Source organism: Larimichthys crocea, chromosome IV (genome assembly GCF_000972845.2).
Source record: "Larimichthys crocea isolate SSNF chromosome IV, L_crocea_2.0, whole genome shotgun sequence".
Classification (NCBI taxonomy): Eukaryota; Metazoa; Chordata; class Actinopteri; family Sciaenidae; genus Larimichthys; species Larimichthys crocea.
The window spans coordinates 384,718-411,712 of NC_040014.1; the positions used below are offsets into that span (position 1 = coordinate 384,718).

Here is a 26,995-nt window from a genome sequence, read left to right on the forward strand (position 1 = left end):
CCCGGACTTTTTTGACTGGAACTCATACTGTGACAGACATTATTGATAAGTGCAGCGATTTTAACGGGATAATGTGTGAAATGTACATATTGACGTATTTGAGATGAGTTGGATGAAAAAGCTGATCACTTTCACGTCTGTACATTAAATAAATAAAATAATTAATAATTAATTAAATAAATAGCGGCTGGTTGGCTTAGGTTAGCATAAAGTGGAAATAAGGGGGAAACTGCTTTATATTATATATATATCAGTTATTTAGTTGTATGTTCTGCTGTTTGTGGTGACATACATTTGATGAGTCATTCTCTCCTGTCAGTTATTATGAAAGTGCAAATTGCAAAATTAACTGTCATGACCATGTGTTTGTGCAAAGCTTTTAATGAATGCTTCTTCAATGTTCTCCTGTGTGTTCTGCTCTGTAGAGAACATCCCAGTGAGAAACTCAGATGTGGACTACAGACTTCTGGAAGCTGCTAAAGCTGGAGACCTGGACACTGTCAAGGTAGTTTGGTTGTACTTTGTCAGCCTTATTTGAAAGTTATAAGTTACATAAAAATGAAGAAGATATTCATATTCATTGTGGTAAATATACTCCAGATGCACCGCATGGCAGTATACATATGAAACATTAGATACAGTATCTCTCTACCTTCAGTCCAATTAAATAAATCCTAGAGAGATTTCTGTCAAAATCAATTGCATGGGTTTACATTTAAAAGTAATCAAGACCACACCTAAAGTGGTTTGAGTATTAAAGGGTTAAATTATTGAAAAGAAACAATTCATTCCCCTTCAAACAGTCAATATTGCCTTAATTTAAAAAATGGAAATGGCCATAGGGGAAAAAGAACATGACCTCAGCAGCCTTGGTATGTGTAATGACACCAATCCTGGGAAATAATTTGCTCTGAGGGAGCAGAAATCTTTTTTAATTGCCTCATTATGGTTCGGAAATTATGTGGGACCCTGTCCAGAAAGTGTGTGTGAAACTTGACCAGCTGCATGACTGAACACAGGCTGAATTTTATAAACCCTAAAAATGCCTGAACGGATATATATTACTTTATTGTCCTTAAATCTGTAAAAACTCATTGTTTAATCAGTAATAAAGGATTTTCATTCATGACTGTGAAGCAGTGATACGCAGCAGAAGATGATGTTGCATAATGTAAATTTGGCTCATTGAATTTGCTGCCGACACAGAGGTTTTTTTATTTAAGTTGTTTAAATGAAAATGGAACAAAATGTTCTGACCTTTGTGACTGTGCTTGTTGCTCTTATGGAGTCCCGGTCGGAGGCATTTTTTTTTAAATGTCAGGCGGCTATCAAATGTTTTCTGTTCATGTCTTTGTATTGTTGTCCACATTGATTTCAGTAAAACTGCAAACATTTCTTCTTGTTAAAGGCCACAGATTTCCTACCATTACACTCTGTACAATCACAGTCATCGTCTGCGCCTCTCCGTGCTGCCCCTGCCATCAGTTTGATTTGCACCGGAGCCCACTCGTGTTAAAAATGTAGGCGCTCATGATGCACTGTAAAATCCCTCGGATAAAACCACCCACCAAATGTCAGGACCCGGGAAGACCCGCTAAAGTATTTGACAGAAGTATTTGGTGTCAAGTGAAAATGTGTCTTTACCCGTGGAGACAGACAGTAATGGGGTTATCCAGATGAAGAGGGTCTGTCAGTGTCTGAAGTGTGATGCTTTGGCAGGTTGGCAGGGGATTGTAGCAGAACAGACAATGAGCTCTGGTCTGGCTTTCTGTCACTCTCTTTTTACCTGACACACACACACACACACACACGTGGCTGAGCTACTGATTGGTGTTTTAAGAAAAATTACACTTTGCACTGTTCCTGTGCTGATTCCTGTCACCCGCTGAGATGTCGAGGTTCAGACTGTGACTAAGATGCTAAGACAGATTGTGTCATTCAGGAAGATTTTCTACATCATTCAAAGCAGTAAATACAAAATGATGTGCTCCATGATACAGAGGCTACAGCTACATTTTCTGTGTAGGATAACGATGATGTATCGATATTGTTATTATAACAATATATCAAATGAAAGTGTGGTGATGTGAAAGGGGTCGCTCGTAGTGATGAACCTACAAAGAGTGATCACTTCCTTTTAGCTTCACAGAGCTTCATTGTCAGTTTCGGCTCATTGTTCAGCTGTCTGACCTGCAACTTCACTGTTTTTGTTCACTCTCATCGCTTTCATGTCATTGTTTAATGCCGCAGCAGGCGGCTTATTCAGAAGAAAAACTCTGCTAAAGGTAAAAATCCAATGCAGACACAGTAAGAGACTAGCTGGTGAATGTAGTGGAGCATTAAGTAGCTCCAGAGATCAAGAGATCGTTGGAAACACAACAACTGCTGGATGTGTAAAGAGTGTGTCTGCCCATATATCATCTTCAAAGGGGATATGTCATTAGTGCGTTCACAACTTCTTTCCCCGGCCCCCTAGTGGCCAAAACAAAACCAGTTATTGTATGTTTAATTCATGAGTGCAGACTAAGGGGTTGTCTTTATCTAATGCACCTTTAAAAGAGATTCATCTCTTTAATATAATAACGTTTTTGATAGCTGGTGCAAATGGAGTTTTAGTCTCTTGAGGACTATTTTTTATATTCTGTAGGTTAAACTCACGTTGGTTTAGGGCTGCAAGGTTTATTCTTATAATTGACCAATCATTTTGTATAAAATGTGAAATATTACCATACCTGTTAGAATTCCCCACAGCTCAAGGGGAAGTCTCTATATGTCTTGTTTCGTCAGACCAGCAGGCCAAAACCCAAAGATGTTCTGTTTGCTGTCGTGTATGCCAAAAGAAAAGCATCAAATCGTCAGTTTTGAGAAGCAAATATTTTGCATGTTCACCCTACACATTGACTAAAACAATTATTCAATGGTCTAAATAGTAACCTATTCATTTTTTCAGTTGACAAAACGTTGCAGGTCCACATTGGTTATTACCGATATTGCTGCCTGATATGAAGTCCTTTTGACTCTGTGAATGTGAAGATAGACACGCAGATACACAGTGTTCTTGTCATGTCAGCTGAGCAAAAAGACAGAAAATCAACTATTTTTTTTAGCTGCATCCCAATCGTCTCTCATTATTGGTATAAATAACTACGATAAGAAGCGCCAGCACAGACTGGAATCAATCCATAAATGACCCCATGTCATCCATGCCCACACCAGAAAGTCTCTATACACCATCCACAAGTGTCTACAAGTTTAATCGTACCCGCCAGATTCAGTCAAAACTAATTATGTCATTTTTATTGTGTGCAGAATTCAAATGCCACTCACCTCGGTGCAGAAGCGTTCATAAACAGAAACTTTGCTGCAGATGAAGTGTGAAATAATGGCTTCAGAATGAGGAATAAGTCTGCCAGCAGGATGTGTCATTTTATTTCCTGTACAACATCTTCTTAGAAAGTGGTTGAGATGAACTTTAAAGTAAACATCCAACTGTGTCTCATCTCAGTTCTGAACACAGGTGTAATTGGGTCTGAATTAACAGAAAAATAGTGCTATTATTTTATATTTTACAGCGGCAGAGCAGTTATCTGCCTCACTTCACCAGGCATGCAGTTTACTCAGCTTCATTAATAACTCCAGTTCCCTAAAGTTATTTTTCTCATAATTAATTTCACAGACATATTTTTCTCTATTTCTGTTTCTTGCTTCTTACTGTGTCTCAGAAGTACTGGTTGTCATGTTTAACGTCGGTTTCAGTTCGTTGGGTTTATTTTTCAGAGAATAAGAAAGATGCTGTGAACTTTAGAGTCTGGGTGATACATCATTTCCTACAAGACGTATCCTAATTATTTATTTATTTTGTCAGTCGAGTCTACAGTGAAGCTAGCAGCTCAGCCATACATTTCTTCTAAGTAAATTTCATGTAATTATGATCATGAGCAAATAACAGTAATATGAGTTCAGACAAGAAACGAAGACTAAACCTGCAAAATTCTGAATGATTTGATTTTATCAGAAAAAATGTCTGGTTTCCTCACTTTTTGTCTTTTTCAGATCTTGATCATTCATAATGATCGTTTATCTTCAATAAGGAAATGCTGTTATTGCACTGGAACATTAAAAACCAAACTGTTTTTGTGTCTCTGTACGCTCGAAATGATCCTTTCAATCAAATCTTTCTCCAGAGGAACTTTTTAAAGCTAAATAATAGAAACAATTATGGAAATAAATCTTGATTGTAATTACTCCATGATTGGTTATGCACCCGCAGAGAATAGATTTATTTCTTTGTGGCTCTTTGGAAGATCAGCTCTTTAATTTGAAATTCATTTTGATCTTTTGTCTTGGTCTCTTTCCAGTCGTTGTGTACGGCTCAGAATGTGAATTGTAGAGACCTGGAGGGACGACACTCCACTCCCCTGCATTTCGCTGCTGGCTACAACAGAGTGTCAGTGGTGGAGTACCTGCTGCACCATGGGGCAGACGTACACGCCAAGGACAAAGGGTGTGATACTTAAGTTGTGCCAGACATAAGAGTGAACATTTACATTCGAAAGTTATAGCACAGTTCTGAAAAATAATGTATAAATGTGTAAAGCTGTTGTTTTCCCTTTACAGTGGTCTGGTTCCCCTCCATAACGCCTGTTCGTACGGTCACTACGAGGTGGCCGAGCTGCTGGTCAGACACGGAGCCTCGGTCAACGTAGCCGACTTGTGGAAGTTCACGCCACTCCACGAAGCCGCTGCCAAGGGCAAATACGAGATCTGCAAACTGCTGCTCAAGGTTAGACCTGTATTTTCATCTCCTAAGTCTAAGTCTGTTTGATTACTCAGCTTTCGAGCAACTCAGCGGCTGTCACTGCCATAAAAATCAGACATTTAAAGCTGCAAAAGGCAACTCTATACACACCTTTATCAGCCTGAATTAAAGTTGGTCATAGTACAGGAGGCCATCACCTTCACTCTGTCTACTTAGACTGTAAATGGACAGTAAATCAGTAAGTTATATTTGTTTGCTGGAAAAAGCTGGACACAAAAGCTGTGTGACGTGTTTTCCTCAGTTTTCTTTTTGGCTCTCTTAGTATTAAACACCGCACCAGCCACATTTGCAAACATTGGCAAGCTGTTCACAGTTACCATGCAGGACTTCGGGGTGTGTTGAAGTCTGCAGGATTTCAAATATTTAAATTCTCAAGCCATTTTCTTGGTGCAGCGTTAACACTCTGTAAACACACACTTTATGCTTTTCTACATACAGCTTGAAAGGAAAGCATTTACAAGACATCAGACTCCCAAACAGTAATCCATTCTGCCTGAAAGCTGGTCAATATCATCTGTTGCTAATGTAACAAATGACATCAGACGCCATGTGCCCCCTGTGTGTTACTCATCGTATAAATCAACAGTATGGATCTGCAATAACACCTATTAGAGCCCTTTAATTGGCCTGTCACAAGCAGGCAGTCGGGATACCCTGACCAATCAGACTACAAGGCTGAAAATATCTGCTGTGTGGTACCCGATCATCACATCTCGTAGAGTCTAAATAAGTCCTGTGAAATGTTACAGTTTCGCAGCTGAAATGTCTTTTGTTTTTCTACCATAATCACCTCCAGACAAGGCTCCATCACCACTGTGCTGTTGCCATATGGCGGCACATAAATTATTATTAGAATCAACACTGTTGAATTCATGCAGATGAATGCACATGGCAAAGAAAATGCACACCAGCTGCAGGGAAAATGTGTTGCTTCGAGATTTATAATTATAGAATTTCTTCACCGTCATTGCACAGTGAAATTAAGTGTCGGGCAATCTGTGTCAGGTGCATTTAAGGAAATAAAAAAAATAAAAAAAATGTAGTAACATTTTATAACCAACAATGGACAAAGACAGTGTGAAAGGTGTGTATGTGAAGTTGCTGGGATGATAGTTGCAGTTGATGGCAGTGGGCAGTGGGGAAGCAGTGTGTTGGAAGGTGACAGCTCTGGGGGAAAAGCTGTTTTCCTCAGTCTGACTAGTGTGACTGTACAGCTATACAGAGGACATGTACAGGCTGGTGTGGGTGAGCCTGTAGAAATGTTGAGTGACTACATGGGGGGCCAGCATTCTGTGATTTGAAAGGAACTGACAGTATTTCTGGGAATTTATTGTTGAAGTAATTTATCAAGGAAAAATTAGACATTTCTTCTGGCTCCTCAAATGTGAGAACGCCCTGCTGTTCTCTGTTATCCATCCACCTGTTGTTGTGCACATTTGCTATTTGCACAAGACCCAACTGGAAACGCTGAAAATAAATAAAAACTCAGCATTGCAAAAATGTTTTTATGCTTCACCGAGGAGAAGAGTTGATGTTTCGACAAAACAGAAATGAAAACAGACTTGGCAAATAAATCATGACTAAAAATTGCAGCAGATGAAAACAACAAACAACATCCATATAGAGCGATGAGGAGTCTGAGGAGGCGTCTGACTGGAGGATCTTGATATGCTAGATTTCTAATATCCAGACAAAAGATGGCACCACCATAGTATAAAGAATGGACAGCGTATGCGCAACGTCACTCACAGGTTTCTGAAGAGCCGTTTTAAAGCTCAGAAATTGTGGCTCTGGCTGTTGCCATGTTGGTAGTCTTGCCTCTTCCACCTCCTGGCTAATCTAAAAATTGATAGCAGACCCGAGGCAGGCTGAATAACTCCTGGGTACCCAAACAAATACACATCTGTAATAACATCCACCTGTCATTTAGGCCTAACTATAATATGAGCAGGTGAGTTAAATAGATATAATAATTATTCTAATTAATAATTAGTCTGCAATAATAATCCAGACTCCGTACAGTTGTCATGAACAGGGAAATTAGCCATAGAGACCAAAACTGTTTTTTGTACCACGCTGTACTACTAGACAACTCTCTGCAGTCATGTAGTTTCAGTACCGTCCACTGTTTTCAGCATAGATTCAGTGGAATTCATAAGCCTTTACTAGGGGAACGTGCTGTGTTCATTTTCTTCAAGAAATAAAGTCTTTGCTGCGCTTCTTTTATCACCGTTTCCCAGCGTGCAGTTGTGTGTTAATAGTGAAAAGAGGACTCGACCATGTGGCTTCCTCGTGTTTCGGGTTAGTCGGTGCACAGCAGTGCTTTGAGGCACAAATTATGAAGTTTATGAAGGCTACCTCACTAAGAGTAATGGTGTGAAAATGCTGAGGTAAAATCTATTATTTAACATTTCATTATAGAGTATGTGTGAAAGGCAGGTTGACATACTGTTACACATGATTGCCCCAAAGGCTGATATTGATCCAAACTGGGGGAAAGAGGGGCCTTTTTAATATGTATATAGTTGACTACTACAGACAAGTTGCAAAGAAAAACTTGAACAATGAGTAAAGACATTTAGAAAACGCAGATGCTTCCTAAGAGAGCATGAGCAGTCACTGCATGGTTGAATTGAACACCTGTAGTAGATTTTGGACCGACATCTTGGCGCACTCCAGTATAATTATCACAAACTGAGTATCTTTTTATCTGCAATGTTCCAGAGATTCAAACAGTCTATGTTAAAGACAGCTTTATGTTGTTTTTTCCTTTAATTTGCATGGCCTGCAACCTCCAAGGCAATATTTATGATGCTCATGAAGACTGTCCTTGGTCAGAGCGACGCAGTTAGCACATGTCCAGGAACACCATCTGCCCCAGCAGCTTTGTTTGTATTCATTCAACGTAAGGCTCACTTAACTTGGTGTGAGTTTATCACAAGCAATTGTTCATCCTCGTCTTTGTTGTCTTTGTTGTTCCATTCAGCATATCTGTGCAGCTGTCAAGGTCCGTTCCCCTTGTCATTAGCTTTATCGTTACAGTAGCAGCAAACAAAACTTATTTCTCAATGTCGGCGTGTAAAGCCTGCTGGAGCTTCATGTGCAGATAAATCCCATTCAGTGCTCTCCAAACAGTCCTGGAGTTCAGAGATACAGAAGCTCCCTGAGGCCACACTTTTAATAAGAGGTCTGGAGGCAGAGGTTGGAAATGCAGACAGATGATCGATTGTTCTAGGTGGTGGGAAGGTTTGGCATTTTTCCACTCCGGTTTGAAAATCCTCACACTGCCGAATTTTAGTTTGGTTTTTGAGCTTGCGTTTGTGATTCCTGTGCACACATGGCAGCGCCCTCATTTCCCCTTTAACTCACACATGCACACAAGAAACACAGTGTTCCCACATTTTGGTGTTAATCTGCCATGGCCTCAGGATGTAACTGTTCTCTCTTTCTGAATAAACTCTTCCAGAGTTCGACAGTAGGTTTTCTTTTGTCTCCTGTGTTTGTAGTCAACTTTCTATTGTCCCTTTTTTGTGTCAAATTTGTGCTCAGAGTACAACTCTGCTGCATTTGCTTCCAAGGCTGTGATATTCTGTATGAGTCATCCACGCATATTACGCATATTAGCATTTTCTTTGTTAGGAAAGAGGCGAAAAACACAGACTGAATTTCTCTTGATGACAGGAGAATCTGTCTTCTTGGCACTTGGTGTGATCTTGGCTGAATGTATTATCATCTTGCACGTGTCAATTAAGCAGTGCGTCACAATGTGAGCTTCTATATATTTCTTTGTTATCACTGTTCATGATAAATACAGCTCTGTTCGTGTTTGTAGCCATGTTAGCAGCGTGGCTCTAGGGATGGCAATGTCAATCGGTTGCAACTGAAATATCTCAACAATTATTGGATGGCTTGCCATGACATTTGGTGAAGATATCCATGGTGTCCAGATAGCCTGAACTTTGGGTTTACTGCTAACTAGTATATTGTATAATATGAGCATGTTAACATGCTGAACTAAGATGGTGAACATGAAAAATGCTAAATGGGTCACCTCCAATGATCCAGATTATTTTTCACAAGAGAGAACTTACAGGTTCTGTAAATGGAAAATCTTACTGAATCCACTAGAATAGTACCTAAGCCAACATTTCTTTCTATATAAATGTACCAATTATTTCTTCAATGGGTCTCTTTTCTAATTTTCCTGGATAGAGAATAAATAATAGTCAGGGTGTGATTGCATCAGCAGCAAAGAGATAATAGAAATGAAGATGTGGGGCAGACACATGAGCCAACCATGTGAGACGTATAACGGACAGTTTCAAGCCAGCAGTCGATACTCAGGGGAGTGTTCCCGCAACATTTTAATGAGTGGATTTCAAAACTCCCAATGAAATGACAAGTTGAACTCTAACCTAGGAGACAGTTGAGTGATGAAAATGTCTGCTGCCCGCACCCCCCAGTCTCCAGGGTTTGTGATGTTTTCCACTTCACTAGATGTCACCTTTCTCCCTCCCTTTGCCTCTCCCTCTCTTCTTCTCTCTGGTGAATTACCTTCATCCGATTCTCACTCGTCACTCGTCATTGTCTCTTCCTCATCTGAGTGAAACCCTTCCACTGGGGTTTAAGCAGTAAGGGATTTTGAGGAAGAATATTTTGTAAAATTAAGTTTTGTACCAGCCTTTAGTCTGTAATACTTTATGCTCTGCATTTTCATTACAAACACTGTCTGCATTTTTGATGTTCGTATGTATAGACACATGGCAGATCACATCATTTCTTTAACATCATTCTCTCTCCATCTTTCTTTTCCTCCACTATTTCGGCCTCTTCTCTCTCCAGCATGGGGCAGACCCGACCAAGAAGAACCGAGACGGAAACACACCTTTGGACCTGGTGAAGGATGGGGACACCGACATCCAGGACCTGCTAAGAGGAGACGCCGCGCTGCTGGATGCCGCCAAGAAAGGCTGCCTGGCAAGGGTGCAAAAGCTATGTAGCCCCGACAACATTAACTGTCGGGATACACAGGGACGCAACTCAACACCTCTGCACCTCGCAGGTAACATGCATGTGGAAACAAAAATCTGCTCACAGACACACATTCACAGGTCGTTTTATTTACTAAACACCTCTCTGAAGTGGGTGAAGCTCACTGTGCAGACACATTAAAATGAAGGACAAAGTCAGAGGTTTTTAGTTACTGTTTGAAGGATTTAAGCTTCTCTGGACATGGTACATTTGCTGGTGCCAATCATTCTGGCTGCAGCATCTCAGAAACAGCCAACTCCCTGGGATTTTGGCTCAGCGCAGTGCCAAGAACAAGACAATAAACACTTCCAGACAGCTAAGGTCCTGAGGACAAAAATACTTTTTTTAATAGACAGTCAGGCTGGAACTACTTAGCAATTCTTAAATTATTAGTTGTAGCATACATTCAGGTGGCTGGTCACAATCGTTTTATGTGGACACTGAATTGTTAATATCATCATGGAATATGAGCTCCTTAATGTCACCACCAGACCACTATGTCATAATTACAGAGCCATGTGCTTTTATAGGCATGATAGCCAGTTAATAATGGTTTTCAATTCAATTTTACTTATATAGCATTAACTGAAGTTCTGTCAGGACATGTTTCATATAGATTATTTCTAATCATACTCTTTATAATATTATTTACCAAGACCCAACAATTCTGACGATGACCAAGTACTAGACAACAGTGGCACAGTCCATACAAAAAAATCTGTGTAATGGCGATCCGGAGATTCTTTCAAAAGACATTAAATATGTTGGAAAGTAGTTGCTGAAAACGTGTGAAAAGACTTTGAATGATCTATTACTGAAATGTGGAGTTAGAGGTTAAAACAGTTTTTCATCAGTTTTCAGTCCAGGATTTTTTTGGGCGGTCCTAAAGGGTGGCTCGATGACACACTGGGGCCACCCTGAGCATACCCCTGCACCCCTAGCAGAGAGATAGAGATTAATTCATCTCGCTCAGTGTGTTTCAAAGTTATTCCTGTCATTTTTTAAACTCATCTGACACGTTTCAGTCGCTTCAAAATTTCTGCTTGACTGCTCCCACGAGTGGGTGGAGCTGGAGCTGAGAACTCATTTTTACCTGATTTTGACACCTAATTTCATAAACTTGTTGATATTTTTAATCATTCAAATTTGGCTGCATGGTTAATAACACTTTCTTCTTTGGTCTGACAAACTCAGAACATATTTATTCTTACTTTACACAGACTTTAACAAGTGTTTAATAGTAAAAGCAAAGAGAAAAACAGAAATAATACAATTTACTAAAAAAGGAAGAGATACAGGAGATCATTTCTAGAAACTAAATGGGATAAATTACAGTAAAAACTGTCAAGGATATGGCAGAGTAGACATAGTGAGATGATAACTGAACAGCTCAGACTGAAATGGTCCCTGGCAATTTAGCGAGCACTCGGAACAAACGGGAGACCGCTGCCTCAGCGTCTCAGGCTGTGATGTGGCTCATAGGGATCAACATGGTTGAAATATAACTGGGAGAATGGTCATGCAGTGCCTTAATAGTTATCAGCAGGATTTTAAAATTAGTTATGAAATGCACGGAGAGCCAGACGTGTTGCCTTTTCCTGGTGATTGTTAAGGGCCAGGGTTGCAGCGATTTGGAAAAACTGAATAATGAGCATCGCGGTAGATGAATCGCTCCCAAGCTGTGTGCAATTTCTTTTGAATGGTAGATGACTCAGCTGTGATTAGACAGGAGCGGTTAAAGACGGTGTGCCGAATAAAAGGATGTCCAAATTGGATGAAGTGAGTTTTTTTTTTTAAACGTTCGGGGCACCTAGTTCTTAGTGCCTTATTTTTAAAGAAAAGGTTTGATTTTTTGGGAAATACACATTTTCTACTTGTCGGACATGTTCATTTCAGCTCAAAAGACCATATGGTCAAAGTTTACTCTATATATTAAACTAGTAGCTATAGCATCCTGTTATGACCTTGGATCACCTACAAAGATATAGAGATAGAGTGTAGCACCTCACAGGCATAAACCCAGTACATAAATCTCTTCAAACCGTTTATATTTAGATATTTCTTTTTTATCTTTGTGCTAATCATGAGTATTGTTAAATGATGAGCACAAATCTGGCATGAACGATGTGAAGATTACCTTGTAATGACTTCAGTTACTTGCTTGCTTAAAGTCTGTGTAAAGGTAATTATGAGATTTCTTTCAAGCACATTAAATATGTTGGAAAATTGTTGCTGAAAACAAAGATTTTAAATGATATATAACTGAAATGTGGAGTTAGAGGTTAAAACTGTTTTTCACCAGTTTTGTGGGCGGTCCTAAAGGGTGGCTCGATGACACACTGAGGCCACCCTGAGCATACACCTGTACCCCTAGCAGAGACAGATTAATTAATCTCGCTCAGAGCGTTTCAAAGTCAGTCATGTCATTTTCTGAACTCATCTGACACGTTTCAATCGCTTCGTGGCTTCAGCACATTCAGCGCACACGCTTTTTAATCATTCAAATTTGGCTGGGAGGTTAATAACACTTTCTTCTTGGTCAAACTCAGAACACATATTTATTCTTACCTTACAGAGATTTTAAGTTTAGGTAAAAGTGTGGTGTTAAAGATGTCACTCCCCAGTAGTAAATATTTTGCTATGTATTTGGATTTGAAGTGTTTTAAAGTTGTAATCGACTTCTGGTGGGGAAGCTAATTAACCTTTGTCTTCTTATATGCATTTTTATAGAGAATTGACTAGCTTCCATATGATGATAAAGTTGATCTCAATTAGAAAATGTTTCACAGCATGACGGGCTGTTATAAAAAAACACTTTGAAGGCCTGTGATTTTTTTTCAGAGATCTGACCACTTAGACACACACCCACACACCCTCTGCCTTCATGTACTTGCTTGTGAAGGGAAGAGATGATTATACACTGTCACACCGCAGCTGATGTAGGCTGACACATCTTTCTCTCTGTATCCTTCTCTCTCATTACCTGGCTACATTTTTGTTTCTCCTCTTTTTCTCCATTTATGTCTCATCCGTCATCTTTCTTTCTCTCCGTCCCGCTTCCACACAACCTCCCCCCTCCCTGCATCACTCTCTAGCCGGCTATAACAACTTGGAGGTAGCAGAGTATCTGTTGGAGCATGGAGCTGATGTGAATGCACAGGACAAAGGAGGGCTGATACCTTTACACAATGCTGCTTCGTACGGGGTAAGACACACATGCACACACACACACACACACACACACACAGACATGCACATGCACACACGCACACACACACAGACATGCACATGCACACACACAAGCACACACACTACAGACTTGAGTTAAGTTCACAAGCTTTGTTCAGTAATGCTGCAGTATGTTTTAGGATGAAACTCATATCCTATATAAGTGTAAAGAAAATGTGAACCCTTAAACTTAGTGCTGAGACGATCAGCCGAATCAGCTCTTACTTGATCAAGTCACAATTAATCAGCGGCCATTAGGATAAGCGACTAATTGGTTATTAATTTCAAAAGCACAAATGCCAAAGATTCACTGGTTCCAACAGCTGAAATGAAGATTTCATGTTTTTATCTGCATATTATAAATTGACCTGTATCCTTTTAAACTGAATACCTGTACATCACCGTGGGCTCTGGGAATATGTGATGGCCATTTTATGGAATGGAAACATTCAAATGAAGATTTGAATGTTTCCATTTTTTGTCTCGTTGTCTGTGCCTCATTCGTCTTAGGGCAAATTAGTTTGAAAACACATTATCCTGTCAACATAGTTCTTAAACGTTTGAATGAAAATAAACTATGAGATTTCAGGAATGTAACTTAAAATGAGCTTTGCATTTCCTGTAATATTTAGTTTAAATATTAGCCTGATACGTAGTCATGTTCACGCAAGTAGCACAGGAACTATTTGGAAGAGAAACGCTGATGAAGAGTATCTCCATTTCTTGAGCCGGTTCTGTTTAGGATTCTTATTGGAAATAAACCTTCCTCCTGTGTGAGCTGTCTGTAGCTAAAGCTGCGTTTCTGTACTTTAACCGTGAAAAGTTTGAAAACAGTCTTGCTGTGAAGTTTTCTAAACGTTTGGGTGACATATCTAAGTATTATTGGAGGCTTAAAATCTACATCACATGTGAGATTCATACAAGAAAATCTGAATTTGTGTCTTACTACTTGATACTGACAAACTGCTTGTCAATGCTTCAAATTCTGTTTGTAATATTGGACAGTAATTCTCTATTTAAACGAGCATTAGGATCATTATTATATGTATGTATGTAGTTTTCTTTTATCTGGAGTCATTGGTTATATCTCAATCACATTTTCCCTATAGTCAGACAGCATTCTTCTGCTGAAAGAGCCATGAAACACATGTCTGAATGAAAAATTGATGAGCTTTGCGTTTTGGAGACACACACACACACTCCACACGTACAAACTTAAGCATTACCCACTGGTACTCAGAAACAAGCTACATTGTGTTTGATGCTAAGATGTCGATAAGGGAAAAGACCTGGAAAAGAAGTGTGGGAGAGGAAGGACCGGTGGGAAAACAAGAATCATGATGGAGTTAATAATTCACACAATGTCTGTTCCAGAGCATCCCACATATTACATTTTGTCTGATCAGGATTTTTATAGCACTCATTCACCACACTTCGCAATTTTCTCTTGAGATATGGCTTTATTGCTTTTGTCTTTTTTCTCCTCTCACCACCTCCTCTAATTTTTTATCTCTCTCTGCTTTTTCTTCTTCCTCTTTCATCCTTTTTCTCTCTTCGTGTCCGTCACCATCCTTCCTCTTCCTCACTTCTACATCTTTTTCTCTATCTAGCATGTGGACATAGCCGCCCTGCTGATCAAATACAACACGTGCGTCAACGCCACAGATAAGTGGGCATTCACGCCCCTCCACGAAGCGGCCCAGAAGGGTCGGACTCAGCTCTGCGCTCTGCTATTGGCCCATGGTGCCGATCCCACCATGAAGAACCAGGAGGGACAGACGCCTCTGGACTTAGCAACGGTGCGAAAGGCTTTCTTTGTATTTCTTGTGTTTTCTTTATATCCTGGGGTCATGCTCAAGTCTTCCTACAATGGAGCACCATAAAGAAAGTTTGCAGAAATGTGGATGGCAGAACAGGTAGCTTCCAAACACCTCGCACCCTCATGAGGTGACTTATTAAGCCTTGAGTTTCGACTTGTTTGACTGTGGTACCATAGTTTGAGAGAACAATGTGTCACTGCAGCTTGTGATCTTTTTTTATAATAGCCCACGATTCTGCCACATTTTTAGAGAAAACAAAAAATTATGCTGCAAGCACTGTGTACTTAATATGACAATGACAATTTAAATTAAAAATGTTAAATTTGTTTTAAGTACAATCACAGGTTCAACTTAAAGGAGGGATCAGCCCGCCCCTTCATTTAGTTAATGTTATGAAGATGATAATGTTTTGTTGTTGACCTAAATTAGTCTTTTGAGAGGAAAAAAAACACTCATTAGCTAAATGTTAAAAGAATAGTTTAACAATTACCGTATTTGTCATTTGTAGGCACATTGGCCACAGTTTAGTAAAAGTCGCACAGTCTGGAAGCTTCACATTTGTCTTAATTTAACAATCCTCTAACCTGAAATTTGATGGTTTGTTGTTTGGTGTAATTGGTTTCGGGTCGGGGAGCAGAGATAAAGTTTAAAAGATAGAAAAGTATTTATTTCTAACCCGAAGTGCTGTTGTCTCAGAAAGTGCCAGCAAAAGTACCAGGTGTCTTTCACTGAGATAACCACCAGAGAAGAAATAAGTGGTCACTGCAGCCGTGAACTTTATATTTGTGTATTTGTGCAAATATTGTAAAAACAATCAAGCAGACAGTGTTTGTTTTAGGTGGAGAAGCATATGTAGAGTACATAAACAGCACGTCTGTCTACATCTCGTCATGCATCCTGTCTGTTGCAGGCCGATGACATAAGAGCACTGCTGATCGACGCCATGCCGCCAGATGCCCTGCCAAGCTGTTTAAAACCCCAGGCCACTGTGGTGAGTGTCCACACACACACAAGTGCAGACAGAGGGGCTCTCAGCTGAAACATATTACAGCGTTTGCTGTAACATTTTACAGCTAACAGTTTGAGCTGAAGCACATTAAGCTTGAGAGTTGAAGTTGAAGTCAGTTGAAGCGTCATGGCTGAAATCCTTCAAACTTTCGGTATCGAGTTGGAGGCAGTTCTCACTTTACATGTAAGCACTGAAAGCATTTGAACTGTCAGACGAAGTGGGAGAGATGAAAGCAGCTGAAATGTCAGATGACTTATGAGCAATGAAAGCAGTTGAATCATCATTTAAAGCGCGACAGATCAAAGCAGCTGAGCTGCCGTGTGAAAGGTGAGTTGAGAGAGTTGAAGTGTGTGCACTGTGTGAAATGAAATGATGTCCCTCCTCTCTTCCACTCTCAGGTGAGCGCAAGCGTGGTGAGTACAGGTGCGGCAGGGGGCGTGGTCATCTCTCCCTCCCCGTCCCCGTCCTGCCTGTCTGCAGCCAGTAGCATAGACAACCTGACCACGCCCCTCAGTGACATCACTGTGGGCGGGGCCACTGGACCAGCAGATGGAGCGTCTGGGTCTGACAGGAAGGAAGGAGAGAGTACGTACAAACATCCCTAAAGCAGAGGCTGCTTCTTCTGCACGTATAGGTGTAACGGATGTAAAACATGTAGAACAGCTGGCGCTCTGCTGACATCACTGTGTCTCTGCAGCTCTGCTCGACATGACCATCAACCAGTTCTTGAAGAGTCTAGGGCTGGAACACCTCAGAGACATCTTCCAGAGGGAACAGGTACACACACACACACAAACACATGTTTATTTTCTGATGACAAGTAAGAGGGAACAGCAGAAACGTGTGATAAAGTGGAAAGGCACATCGATAGATTCAGGCTTGTTTTAAACTGATTTATTTCATCCATGGTTTTTTTTTCTTTGTTTTTCTTCCATTTTATGTCCGTTTACTCATTCTGGCAGTGTGGCTATAGAGACTTTAATGTCATTTTGTTTGTCCACCACTTTGGTCCAGATTGAAATATCTCAACAACAGATGTATTATCATAAAAACTGGTTTAAAAATCCATGTTCCCCTTAGGATGAACTGTAATAACACAATACAACATTTTATCTAGCACCATCAAGATCTTTGCTTGTCCAACCTTTTATGGATTATTATGGCAAGTTTTACAGTTAAATAGCTGTAAAACTAAAGACCCGGTAGCCTCAACTATATTTGTATTTAATGCTTAGCATGATAACGCGCTACACTTAGATGGTGAACATGGTAAACATCACGTCCGCTTCGTGTCAGTGTTTCGGCGTTGGCATTTAGCTCAAAGCACTACTGCACGTAAGTACAGGCTCACAGAGCGAGCATGGCCGTAGACACTTGCACACGCACAACGCAAAACAATAGTAGGGAGAGACAGCAAAAGCATAATACAGACGGACAGAGTGAGAGAGCGCTAGGAAGAAAAGGAAAAAGACAGAGGCGTGAGGAGAAAGATGGAGAAACAAGGAGGACAGAGGGAGATGAGGAGACAGCTTGGATAACAGAAAGGGGAGAAAAGAGACAGAAATAGAAAGCAAGACTGAAAGGTGACAGCGGGGCAAAAGGCTAAGCTTAGAAGGAAGTGTGGGAGCAACAGAGGATACGTGTGTGTGTGTGTGTGTGTGTGTGTGTGTGTGTGTGTGTGTGTGTGTGTGTGTGTGTGTGTGTGTGTGTGTGTGTGTGTGTGTGTTACATTTATTCTTGGTGCCCCCCCAAAGAGAAACAAGGGTTCATATGAAGAGTGAGAGGCTGGCTTTTAATGGGAAGTTCCATTTTTATTCTAGAAGAACACAAACAAGCACTCAGAGTTATAAAAGAAATATATATTGGTTCAAGTGATTTTACATAATAAGAAAGTCATTGAGTCATGCTTGTGTTAGAGAGCCTGACAGCTGTTGGAATGTGCTCCTTCTTACATGGTGGGAGTAGCAGTCTGTCGCTGATGGAGCTGCTTACCACAGTCTCATGCAGGAGGTGAGTTGAGTTGTTCATGATGGATGTCAGCTTTGCTAACATCCTCCTCTCCCCCCCACTTCCTCTGTGGAGTCCAGGGGGCAGTCCAGGAAAGAGCTGGCCTTCTTGACCAGTTTTGTCTTTTCTCGTCTCTCTCCGTGCTTCACCCTTACCAGTAGATGCCACCACAGTATCATAGAAACTTTTAAACAGAGTCCTGCACACCTCAGTCTTTGACTTTTTTTTTGTACGGGGTGTCTTTGTCGTCAGACCAGTCCAGTTTATTGTTAGGGTGAACAGGCAGGTATTTGTATGCTCCCACCAATCTCAATATCCGATATACACAATATACAGTGTCAGCTGTATGATGAATCACTCGTATCGACTGTGAATCCTTCTTCTGTTCCTTCTGTAAAGCCTCACTTCTGATTTGTTTGTTATTGTAGGAGAGGATTAGTAGAAAACCATTGGCAACATAAAGTTAATGAACAGTGCATGCAAAAAAAACCCGATGAGGATTGGCCCTTATTACTGTCTAGATTTATAGAAAGTATGCAATAGTTTTGCACAGAATTAGTAGAGGTTATTCAGTTGTATGTTCCAGGGGCCAGTTGCTGTGATGCTGCTTTTTCTCTGATGAAATTTTAAGAAGGTTTGAAGCTTCAGCGAGTGATGACAACAAGGCTGATGTGTTACTTTCATTAGTTATTTGGTTGCTCAATCAAATTGGGTGTGACATAAACTGTTTGCTCCGTTAGAGAGATCTGGCATGCTCCAGCGGAGTGTTTAGGCTATGATGATTTCCGCCTGTAGCAGTGATCCCAACCCAGAGGAACATGGGTAAAGGTTTGCATCTGAAAAGCCGAGTTATCTCTGGCTCCAGGATGAATCTCATCTCTGCTCTCCCCGAACATACTTGCACACTTCACCATCTGCAATTTGCATACCAATGGCTTAATTACTGACATTCATTCGTTGACCTTTTCTTCATGCAGCTTCTGTCGTTCGCTCATGAATATTTGTCAGACCGATTGTCTCTGCAATATGTCTTAGATCTTTGAACTCAGAATTGACTGCTGTCACCATTAAACTGTTTGTGCGGAATATAACAGCATAACATCGTTTCATGTAGTTGACAGATGTAAAAAAATGCAAATATAGGTAGAATATTTATTGCCCATTATGATTATAAACCACAGGCAGGACTGACTGACTTGTTTGTCGTTTCCGGGCAGATTTCTCTGGATGTGCTGGCAGACATGGGTCACGAGGAGCTGAAAGAGATTGGCATCAACGCTTACGGTCACAGACACAAGCTCATCAAGGGCATCGAGAGGCTTCTGGGAGGCCAGCAAGGTCAGGAAACACACACACACACACACACACACAAGAAGGTGCTCAACTATTCCAGGCTAAAATATAAAACACGGTTTGTGTTTAGCTGATAATGTTAAGAACCTGCTTTGGATCAGCCTCTTTTTTTATTTCCACATCAAACTGGGTTATATTTGTGAATAATTTATAAGAATTTGTGAATGATCTGTAATCTATAATAAGAAATTGTTGATTAGGCCTGAAATTTTTTTTTTATTCTGTTTATTTATTTGATTCATCCTGTCCCTGATCCACTTTGAAAATGTGGTTGTAGGTGGAAACCCATACCTGACGTTCCACTGCTCCAGCCAGGGCACCGTGCTGATCGACCTGGCACCGGACGACAAGGAGTTCCAGTCAGTGGAGGAGGAAGTACGCAAACACACTTTTATACACATATCTAGGCTCATGGACACATCACTGCACACTTTGAATGTGGTTTTTAATTTTACCACACTACACTTCGGCGTTGCGTTACCTTTTTCTAGGTTGATTTTCAACATTAAATTTGAGCATGCCCGTCATTAGTAATTTCAGCCATCTGACAAGGGACACAACACTCTAGACTCCCTATCAGCGAGCGCTCGACTGACTGTATTTCTGTTCTAAATGAAAGCAGTAATTCAAAGAGACAGCAGTTATCAATCTGAATGGGCTGAAAATTAATGAGGACCATCAGATGTTAAGAGAAATTTAACAGGCAATATAAACTGTAATTTTCACTTAAAACTTGAAAAATGATTGCCGTGACGTCTCTGCAGACTGTTTCTGAGTTTGAATTGTTAATCGAGGTGGACACTCGATGTCACTTGTGAATATGAAAACACTCCAGGGCTACCGAGGTTTTAAAAAATATATGACTCATCAATCTCCTCCTAATGCTAATGCTGTCCAGAGAGCTGTATGAATCACACTTTATGTCACATTCACATGATATATGGAGACTGCATTTCATTAGCATGTTTTATCCCACACGTTTCCCATTTTTAACCTTCGAAAAATGTGCACAGTGTGGGTAGTTTTGATCGTTCGCTGTCTGTTTATTTCCTCCTCAGCTGCAGAGCACCATCAGAGAGCACCGCGATGGAGGCAACGCAGGTGGCGTCTTCAGCCGGTACAACATTATTAAGGTGTGTACTCAACATGCATGCGCAGTTTTTCTTTCTTTGATTTGAATTCACATCATAGGGGACACATGCTTGTCTCTCTTTATTTTACTCTTCATCTCTCTCTCTCTCTGTTCTGCAGATTCAGAAGGTTGTGAATAAGAAGCTACGGGAGAGATACGCACACAGACAAAAAGAAATCGCAGACGAGAACCACAACCATCACAACGAGCGAATGCTCTTTCATGGTAATTTAACACATAGCTCAGCGGGCTGGTTCTTGTTGCTTTACCTTCACTTTTTGTGACTTGTTTTTAATACTTTTCCCCCCATAAATACAAAAACTTTATTGTCCACGATGTGGAAATTTGTCTTCAAGACAAGTCGTAAAAAACATTCCTAAAAAACAACTCACAATACACAAGTCTACAGTATAAACAAAAAACTGCAGCAAAGTCAGGAGCACCACCCTGTATCCCATGTATCAGATCCCAGTTTCATTTATTACCTTGACAGCACTTAGGAGAAAAGATTTCCTGTAGATATTTCTACTAGCTATCGGTGATCTATAACGTCTCACTGATGGTAAAAGTTCCAGTTCACCGTACAGTGGGTAAGAGGGATCATTAATAATTCTGTCAGCTTTGTTCATAAGCGTTCATCATACATTCTTCTTTTACCAACATTCAACTTTTGCATATTCTGAAAAGGTGTTGAGCTGCCGTGAAATATGGTGAAGCAACCAAAAGTCCGTATAGTGATCTCAAGTCATGATAGCTTCTGTAACTCACTGAATATTTATGTCATTGGTCGTTCTGAAAAGCTGAGGGTGTTCCTGGCTTCACTTGGAAGATAAATCAGCGTCTTCTACAGCAAATAGCCTCCACAGTTTAACAAGGATTACCTTGTGTGCACAAAAAACACTACGGCACATACCTACGTCACTGTAACTTTGCTTCGTCCATATCCGTTAAACTCAAAAACGCAATCACATGAAGTAGTTGACCTGTTGAAGGAGACCAAAGGTTGTAGGGTGGCAGCTGTGTATAAATTCAGAAACACTTTCTGACTGTAAATATACACCAAAAATCCTTGGTCTCCAAAAAGTTGAAGTTGCATGAAGCGAGACTAATTAAAATGTGTCCGAACTGGTGACACTTTTCCTCTTTATCGCCGTGAAGTTTTGATCACATTTCCCCAGTGGCTTCAATCACTTTTTCTTCGTTGCTGAGAAGTCAAACACAGCTTGGTTTCATCCATCAAGGTTTTAACGGCTGAGATGAACTCTGCTTTGTACTGCAACGTTTTCATTCCGACCATGAGCTTGTATCTCATTCATCTACCATGTCCCCTTTCAACCACAAGGCTAAATCATGACACAGCCCTCAGGACTGCAGCTGAGTTCCGTTTCTTTAAACACCATAGAGTAGAAAATCCCAGGAAAGTCGTCTGGCTTCTGTGATGCCTGAAACGATCATACCGTGTTCAAAGTCTCTTAGATTGTGAATTCCCCAGGATAAAACTTAGTCAAACAGTAGCTAGTTGCTTTCAGGGACACTTCCAGCAGAGGCTTCAGAGAAAAATATAATACTTCATGTTTTGAAACTAAAACAAAGTCTTTAATATGAATGTGTCCTTCCCCACTTTTCAAAAATTTCTCCTGCCAGGTTCTCCGTTCATCAATGCCATCATCCACAAGGGCTTTGACGAGCGACACGCCTACATCGGCGGCATGTTTGGCGCCGGGATCTATTTTGCTGAGAACTCGTCCAAAAGCAACCAGTACGTGTATGGGATTGGTGGAGGCACAGGATGTCCCACCCACAAAGACCGCTCCTGCTACGTGTGCCACAGGTGAGACGTCTTATTATTTTCAGATAAAAATCTGCATCTTCCTCTCATTTCTGCCATATTTCGTAAACAGAGCCCCCCTAAATCTGACACGCTGGATCTGTGACATATTATAACTGACTAAAACTGTATTAATTAAACGAATATTTGTGTATTTCAGGCAGATGCTGTTCTGCAGGGTAACGCTGGGCAAGTCGTTTCTTCAGTTTAGCGCAATGAAAATGGCCCACGCACCCCCTGGACACCACTCTGTTATAGGACGACCAAGCGTCAACGGACTTGCGTATGCAGAGTACGTCATCTACAGAGGGGAGCAGGTAAGCACACACACACACACACACAGACACACACTTTTTTCGTGCCTGTTAAAGTGTTGGAAAACCCTTATTGTTCTGCATGACAGAAGGAAAGTTGTGCCCAATTTAATTATCTAATTTGTGTATTGATTTTTAAAAAAAATTAAATTATTCATCATTTTATCTATAAAAATGTAAAAAAATTGTTACAAATATTGTCACACAGCCCATGGGGACATTTTAAATGGCCAATTAACAGTCCAAAATCCCCAAATATTTCATTACAAGGATGTAAAACAGAAGAAAGCTTAATCACTGAAATAAGCGTAATGTTTCATTTTACTTTGACATGTTCTTTGTCCACAGGCTTACCCAGAGTACTTGATCACCTACCAGATTGTGAAGCCAGAGAGTCCGGCCACGCCTTCTGCCACCTCCGAGCAGAAATCCTAATACGCAGTCACAGCCGGATCCGAAGAAGGTCAGACCGCAATGGACTAGAGCCACTCTCCAAGAGGGCTAGAACTGAACTAGAAGGTGTTTCAAACCTCACACCCCCATAATTAAGGTCTCCGGAGCTGAACTTGGTGGGTGGGTGAGGTGAAGTGACGATCAGGCCATGGTCAAGACGACTCGGAAAAACAAGAAGACGTGGATGTTTCTAAATGAATGAAGAGGCAGCGTCTTTGATTTTTGGGGGCACGATACATACTCAGCGCAAAGCAGCAGACAGCAAAAATCAATACAATTCGTTTGTTAATTAGGTCTAATTGTGCAACATTAAAAGAAAATGGTTTAACCAACATTTCTGGAAGCGTACCAGTAAGCAGATTTTTTAATTTGCAGGCCTCTGGCTTGATTCTAAAAACAATTAAGGAAATCATTAGAATAGGACACGGTCCAAAGCAAAACAAACATCCCTGATTTTTGCACCTTTGCACTGCTTATGTATTCTACCTCCAGTTTCAATGTGTTGTTTTGTTTTGATATGGTGTCCTCTTTCAGCTTTGTGCGTCATCCGCAACAACAAAACAACACCCTGAGGCCAGATCCAGAAATGGCGATTGGCACGCAGAGAGAACAGAGATTCAGTACATTTTATTACAGCTCGTCACATTTTCACCAGTGAGGCTCATCTAAGTGTATTCTCTCACCTCGTCTGTGCTGTAAGCAAAGAAATGATGAAGCAAGTGTAAGCAAGGACAGGTATAACAGATTACAGCAGGCAAATACCCAGAAGTCAATGAGCAGAAATCCTCTGCTGCTACATGTCGTGTCAGCTGTAGACCCCCTACACTAGACCCCCACTACAGTCCATACCGGAACCATGTCGAAGGACAGCAAATCCATACGGTGAAGCAAAACATGGACGTCATTTAGAGATTTTTATTTATTTTTTTTTAGTATTCTGTGACAAGCAAGCAGCAACCACAACTTCAGAGTGTGACAGGCTGAGACACCTGTCAATCAAGCTTTCCCTAAACAGACTGCTCTTTTTCTTAATTTAGTTTTAATGAAAATTTTTAACAGGATGTGCCTAAAGCATTGACAAGGAACTGTCATTTTGTTTTGATTCTGGTTCCCCCTGTGGACAAAAGAACTTGAATTTCCACTGGCATCTGATTTCAAGGGGGATTTTTAAGAATAATTACTACATAGAGACAGCTAATCTTCCTGCTGATGGTCTTGTTTGTTGATGTAGGTCATATATAGAGGCTTCAGTAAAACTGAGACCGTTCAGTAACCATTTAAAAGCTCCCTGTAGTACATTTCAATACAATTACAAACTGACTTTGTGTTTCTGCAGAGAATCTTGAGGTTTCCTAGTTTGATTTAATACTCTGTTCTGGAGTCTAAGTCCCTCGGACATTACAGGAACTACATCTTCATTGGCCCCTATATTTAAACATGGTGGTTGCTGCCTGTTTCAGCCCAGAACAGATTAAAACTAGTCCAAACTCTTTTACCAGGACCAGGAGGACCACATGACTGTGACTGTAACATGTGCATGCACAAAGAGTCATTACTGACACATCTTATCATGTGATGGCACTAAACCACACACACACACACACACACAAATAGACAGAGAGACAAGATCATGAAGCTGGTGCGAGGAGTGACTGTTACCAACATGAGATTATTTAGGGACGCAGTTTAAGGTTTGATGTTTGACCAGGGGATAAAAATGGATGTTATTCTCTGTGAGGCTCCACATTGTGTTTCATCCTAATTTTGTCAGTTGCAGTTTAACATTTACACCTCTGTGCTGCACACATTGTACATTTATCTTTTTTGTTGTTGTTGTTGTTTTGTGTTTTAACGTCTCTCAGAAGGACCCACATTTTCCCGTGTTGTTTACATGAAACCTGCTGCCTTTCGCCTCTTTCCTCTCTTCGTTAAACTGCCAATGCCCCCTATTGGTGCAAGAGAGGAACTGCTGGCTGCTGGTATTCAGCTGAAGAGTACAAATGCACTGTTTATCAGGAAGGCATTCATGTAGGGATTCCTTTCCACACATTCTTATTTTATTCTCCGAGGCATATTCCAGTTTCTTTATTTCTTTTTCTTTTTTTTTCCACCATCCTTCATCTTTACACTCCTCAAATGTTACAAGCAAAATGTGAGAAGTGAGCCTGTTCACTGTATCTATATAGCGAGCCATTCAGCAGGCTGGGCACAGGCTTTAAATAGATATATTTATATAATCAGAAATATGCAGGTCGATGGAGGTTGAGGACGATGAAGAGGGTGATGGATGTGTCGTTCAGAAAGATGAGCTATCACATAACTGCATTAACCATTTATGGTGACACGCTAACATCATAAGAGCTTAGCAGACTCCTCACACTATGTACTGTAAGCTTGAGCTCTTTTTTTTCTGTTTTTTTACTATTACTAACCATGTTTTTCTGTTCAGTATTTCTGATTATTTTTGATTAATGACACTGTAACCACACAGGACCACACACGAGTATAGTTTCTTTCATATTGTCAAGTTAAGCAGCGCTGAAGAGCTTTGAAATTCCTTGAAACTGTGTAGAATGAGGAGGGAAATGGCCTTAAAAGTTTTTGAGAATGAATGAATAGATTGCCTTTGACAGGTTTACCCAAATCAGCAGCAAACAAGAAATATCTGCTTTACGTCTGTTCGAAAATGAAACTCAGATTTGACAGAGCCGTTCTGGTTCCTATATTTGATTTCTTTTCATCCTGATTTAGTTTGCATTAAAGCGTGAGTGTGACTCAGATTTCAGCTGATTTGCATTTTCAAGGTGAAGATGACGTTGGTCTGAGCCGAGTGCAAACAAGCATTAAATCCGTGTTTGGTGAAAGAACTGACAGCTCAAAATAGCCGCCCCTGATACTACAAAGTCAAACCTTTTTGTCACAATATTTTCATGCTATGAAGTTTTCTCATCAGTATTTTCTTAGTATTTTTGCTGCCTACACAACGGTTCATCCTATGATAACAAAAATGACTCGAGTAGCCGCACATTTCAGCAAATTACAGAGTGATTCAATGCAGGGAAAATGAAATGGAAAAGTATTAAAAGTGAAAAATGAAATAAACGAGTAGACAGGAACAGCAACAGATGACTAAAATAAAATGAGATAAACTAACAAGCTTGAAATGAAATTGAAATGGAAAAAAAAAAGTTTTCAAAGGGAAAGTGAAATGGTTGCAGTACTGGGACACAGTTAACCCGCTACATGGCCCCATGTATGCATTTGTTTTTTAAGACATGACTGTAAGATGCTTATCCATCAAATGATTCATTTTTCCTCAAGATAAAATAATCCGATCAATCCATAATCTGAGTAAAAAATGGATGAATGACAAATAATTCAAGTGAACACCTTCTGTGTTGTCCAACTCTGGGACGTCGGCTCTCTTGGCATAAATGCACCAGGTGGAGTTCATGGTGTTGACCTCATTAGGGGCAACAGCACTGTATGAGTTATTTGCAGAAAGCCGTGGGCTTTGTTTTAAATGAGACTGTAAATATACTAACACCAGATGGGCCTATTAACGGGCTTTTATGGATGATTTTGAGTTTATTTTCTTGCTTTTTTTGTCCCTTTTTTTTTTTTTTAAATGTGATAACTATTTGAACTGTGTTTTAACTGGTCTGTCTCTTACTTATCTGTCTCAAGGGCCAATTATCCATCTTACTGTAAATAGTTTGGAGGAGTGTGTGTGTATGCGCGTGTGTGTGTGTGTGTGTGTGTGTGCGCGTGTGTGTGTGCGCGTGTGCGCGTGTGCGTGCGTGTTCAATCAATTCATGCCTCATCTTACCTGCCTTCTACCAAAAGCCACCAGTTGAATTAACACCTTTCCTCATCAGTAATGTTTGACGACCTGTTGTACAGACAGTTGTACAGAGCTGCTGACCAGCTAACACGTGGAACAAAGAAACTCCTTACTCTTGTACAGAAGAAAATCCTTAATAAAAGAACTTAACAAAGTG

The 26,995-nt window shown here is 40.4% G+C and overlaps 1 protein-coding gene across 4 annotated transcripts in view; it reads left to right on the forward strand.

Moving 5' to 3' along the window:
* The window catches only part of tnksa (tankyrase, TRF1-interacting ankyrin-related ADP-ribose polymerase a), an 82,239-nt gene extending 55,244 nt beyond the window's left edge, over positions 1-26,995 (forward strand). For 2 of the 4 annotated variants that reach the window (XM_027278585.1, XM_027278587.1), the window contains 17 exons: positions 426-505; positions 4,359-4,504; positions 4,618-4,783; positions 9,662-9,881; positions 12,946-13,055; positions 14,689-14,877; positions 15,809-15,889; positions 16,306-16,492; positions 16,605-16,684; positions 17,873-17,917; positions 19,132-19,252; positions 19,545-19,642; positions 20,326-20,400; positions 20,519-20,624; positions 22,044-22,230; positions 22,388-22,544; positions 22,890-23,029. In XM_027278585.1, coding sequence (XP_027134386.1) covers positions 426-505; positions 4,359-4,504; positions 4,618-4,783; positions 9,662-9,881; positions 12,946-13,055; positions 14,689-14,877; positions 15,809-15,889; positions 16,306-16,492; positions 16,605-16,684; positions 17,873-17,917; positions 19,132-19,252; positions 19,545-19,642; positions 20,326-20,400; positions 20,519-20,624; positions 22,044-22,230; positions 22,388-22,544; positions 22,890-22,976 — 2,135 coding nt within the window. In that variant the 3' untranslated portion in view covers positions 22,977-23,029. Of the gene's footprint in view, positions 1-425; positions 506-4,358; positions 4,505-4,617; positions 4,784-9,661; positions 9,882-12,945; positions 13,056-14,688; positions 14,878-15,808; positions 15,890-16,305; positions 16,493-16,604; positions 16,685-17,872; positions 17,918-19,131; positions 19,253-19,544; positions 19,643-20,325; positions 20,401-20,518; positions 20,625-22,043; positions 22,231-22,387; positions 22,545-22,889 lie in introns of all 4 variants that reach the window. The other 2 variants (XM_027278584.1, XM_019260142.2) reach the window with 2 other exon arrangements.